The following is a 3,776-nucleotide window of genomic DNA, read 5'->3' on the forward strand; positions in this document are numbered from 1 at the left end:
GTGAGCGTAGGAAATTCTTGAAATTGCATGCTACGTTCCCCAACAACCGCGAGTTTTGCTATGATAGTTGGATCTTATGATGCTTCTCCCCCTCTACTTTCTTGTAATGGATCGAGTTTTCCCTTCGAAGTTATCTTATCGGATTGAGACTTTAAGGATTTCAGAACACTTGATGTATGTCTTGCATGTGTTTATCTATGGTGACAATGGAATATTCATGTGATCTACTTGATGTATGTTTTGGTGATCAACTTGCAGGTTATGTGACCTTGTGAACTTATGCATAGGGGTTGGCACACGTAGTCGTCTTGACTCTTCGGTAGAAACTTTGGGGCACACTTTGAAGTTCTTTTTGTTGTTCGAATAGATGAATTTGAGATTGTGTGATGCATATCGTATAATCAAACCCACGGATACTTGTGGTGACATTGGAGTATCTAGGTGATATTAGGGTTTTGGTTGATGTGTGTCTTAAGGTGTTATTTAGTATGAACTCTAGGGCTGTTTGTGGCACTTATAGGAATAGCCCAATAGATCGATCAGAAAGAATAACTTCAAGGTGGTTTCGTACCCTACAATAATCTCTTCGTTTGTTCTCCACTATTAGTGACTTTGGAGTGACTCTTTGTTGCACATTGAGGGATTGTTATATGATTCAATTATGTTATCATTGTTGAGAGAACTTGCACTAGTGAAAGTATGAACCCTAGGCCTTGTTTCAAAGCATTGCAATACCGTTTTTTCTCACTTTTGTTACTAGTTACCTTGTTGTTTTTATATTTTCATATTACAAAAACCTATATCTACCATCCATGTTGCACTTGTATCACCATCTCTTTGCCGAACTAGTGCACCTATACAATTTACTATTGTATTGGGTGTATTGGGGACACAAGATACTCTTTGTTATTTGGTTGCAGGGTTGTTTGAGAGAGACCATCTTCATCCTACGCCTCTCACGGATTGATAAACCTTAGGTCATCCACTTGAGGGAATTTGCTACTGTCCTACAAAACTCTACGCTTGGACGCCCAACACGAATCTACAAGAAGAAGGTTGCTTAGTAGACATCAAGCTCTTTTCCGGCGCCGTTGCCGGGGAGGTTAGTGCTTGAAGGTATATCTTTAGATCTTGCAATCGAATTTTTTAGTTTCTTATTTTATCACTAGTTTAGTCTATAAAAGAAAACTACAAAAAAATGGAATTGAGGTTGCCTCATATACTTCATCTTTTTGGTACTTGTCCTGGTGTGTCGGATTTCGGGAGGGATTCGGTCGTCCGGGTCCTGGAGCGCATTGGAAGTTCGGTACTTGGCGGTCATCCGGCAGCTGTAGCGTTCGTCGACTGCTCCTTCTGCCAGGTTGATCTGCGGTGCACTGGACGTCCATAGCCGTCGGTCGTCCAGTGCATGTAGCTTGCAAACAACTTCTTCTCTTGCTTCCGTCGCTTCATTTCCTTGTTGTCTTTTCCATTGTTCGTAGTTCCTGCATGGCCTTCCTTCAGGTACCTAATCACACATAGTGTCTCCAGTTGAGGTAGTAGCCATGTCTCGCATGTGGAAAGTGTAAGTTCGGAAATGAGTGAGTTCACCTCGGTTTAGATAGCTCTTGCACGAGCTCTTGTCATCGGTCCGCTTGGTGCTTCAAGTGACGATGATGGGTCCATATGGATGACCGTGGGATGCTCTGCATCATCTCCCCCCCCCCCCCTTGGGGAAGATCCGCTCTCGGATCAAAACCTCATCACCATGGAAGGGAGATAGGCCCTTGACGCTGAATATGTCGCTCACATTGTACTTGTCTCATGGGATGTTGATCTTGTAGGCATTGTCTTTGTCGCATGCTAGCACCTTGAATATTCCGTTGGCGCAAGGTAGAAGCTTTGACTTGCGCTTGACGAGGAAGCGGTCTTTGCGTAGGTGTAGCCTACAAGATCTCCGGGGTTGAACGACATGGGGTGCTTGTTGGTGTTGAGCTTGTTGGTGAGGCGTTGTACTTAACGTTCAATCGTGTGCCTTGTATCTTCATGCATTTTCTCAAGGTAAGTTTATTGGTTTTTGTGCAAGTCAAATTTATGTATGTTTGAACAATATTATATAATAAAATATCAATATCTACAATACAATATAAATAAGTATGAAAATAATTTTTGTGATGGATCTAAGGATACAAATTTGGTACTGTAGATATTTATATTTTTTCTAAAATTTTAGTTAAAAATGCACCTATTTAACTTTTAAAAAAACTAATACACCTTATATTTTGAAATGGATGGAGTATGAAACAGCGATATAGTGTACACTAGTACGGATATTTGAATGGAACATGCATACTGCAAGCTCTGTGTCGAGATGATTAACCAACACCTGTTGGGAGTTCGGATGAAAAAGGCTGTCGACGCGTAGAAAGAGGATAAGTGATGAGATGTTTATGGCAGCTAATGGATAATGTTATCTTAGAGCATCTCCAATAGTCGCCCTAAAAGATGCGCACACGGTAAATTGGCTTTTTAGCGCGTGGGATGTTTTCGCGCGCTTCAGCGGTGACGGGAAACTAGCGCGCGGGAAACGATTGCGCGTGCGGGAAAAGGCGGCAGCTCGCGCGCTACATTTGGCGCACCGCATCCGGCGCGCCTATAAATTGCAGCGCCCTCTGCCGCTCTCTCCATCTCTCCATCGCGCTCTGCCACCGACACGCCATCACCGCGCCACCATGCCGCCTCGCCGCCGGGGAGGTATGGGCTACCGCTGCGTCCGCGTGCGTCCGTCCGGCACCTACTCCGCCGAGATTCGGTCAGGCGGCGGCATGCGGCTCCGTCTCGGAACCTTCGACACCGCCCACGAGGGCGCCCGCGCGTACGACACTGCGACGTGGCGCCTCCTGCGGTCCCATCAGGACATGAACTTCGCCGACGTGGCGACGCGGGAGCGCGCACAGGAGTTGGCGACTTTCCCACGGCTTATCACCGACGAGGATCGTCGCAAGCACCGGAGGCGGGAGCATCGTCTCAGGCTGGCCGAGATGGACGAGCAAGCCATGGCGCTGTGGAGCCATCACTTCCCGGAAGACACCAACGAGGAACAGTTTTTCGCCCAGAGGAGAGCGAAGAGGGCGAAGAGGAGGGAGGAGCGAGCCGACTATCGCGAGGACAAGCGAACGCGAAAGGAGGTCGCTAAATACAACCAAGCGCTAGGAGATGCGTCCTTCTGAAACTCCGGTGACGAGCGGTTCCTTGATGCCTATGCTCCGACGTCGGAGGAGGTCATCATCAAGACAGAGTCCGAGTCGGACGAGTAGTAGTAGGAGGAGAACTATCTATGAAACCAAATATGTATCGAACCGTAGTAGGAAAATCTGAAATATAGCGCGCCTGTTGAAGCAGCATGGGCGCGCTCTAATTTACGGCGGCCGCTCGAGCCAGCGCACCGCCGTGCGCAAAAGCTGGCTAACCTGGCGCTGTATTGTGACTTTTAGCGCGCGGCGCATTGTACGGCTGTTGAAGATGCTCTTAATTTCTGGATTTTTGTTTCGGTTGACTCGGAAACCTTGTTTGATTTTTGAAGATAGCTTTTTAGAACTACAAATATTAGATACAACGTGTTTTAGTATAGATGTGGGTTACACGTGCAAGCTTACTAGTATAAATAAGTATGAAAATAATTTTTGTGATGGATCTAAGGATACAAATTTGATACTGTAGATATTTATATTTTTTCTAAAACTTTAGTTAAAAATGCATATATTTGACTTCTAAAAAACTAATACACATTATATTTT

At 45.6% G+C, this 3,776-nt stretch overlaps 1 protein-coding gene across 1 annotated transcript; it reads left to right on the plus strand.

Moving 5' to 3' along the window:
- Positions 1–2,711: 2,711 nt before the first annotated feature.
- On the plus strand, positions 2,712–3,209 carry LOC147966078 (ethylene-responsive transcription factor 13-like). Its single transcript, XM_087530708.1, has one exon. It carries the CDS (start codon positions 2,712–2,714, stop codon positions 3,207–3,209), a length of 498 nt encoding a protein of 165 aa, XP_087386834.1.
- The last annotated feature ends 567 nt before the right edge of the window (positions 3,210–3,776 follow it).

Source organism: Triticum urartu, chromosome 6A (genome assembly GCF_056163025.1).
Source record: "Triticum urartu cultivar PI428250 chromosome 6A, HENAU_Tu73, whole genome shotgun sequence".
Lineage (NCBI taxonomy): Eukaryota > Viridiplantae > Streptophyta > Magnoliopsida > Poales > Poaceae > Triticum > Triticum urartu.

What these genes read in the sequence shown, in the direction of transcription:
- LOC147966078 (XM_087530708.1), top strand. Translation starts at nt 2,712, where the DNA reads ATGCCGCCTCGCCGCCGGGGAGGTATGGGCTACCGCTGCGTCCGCGTG.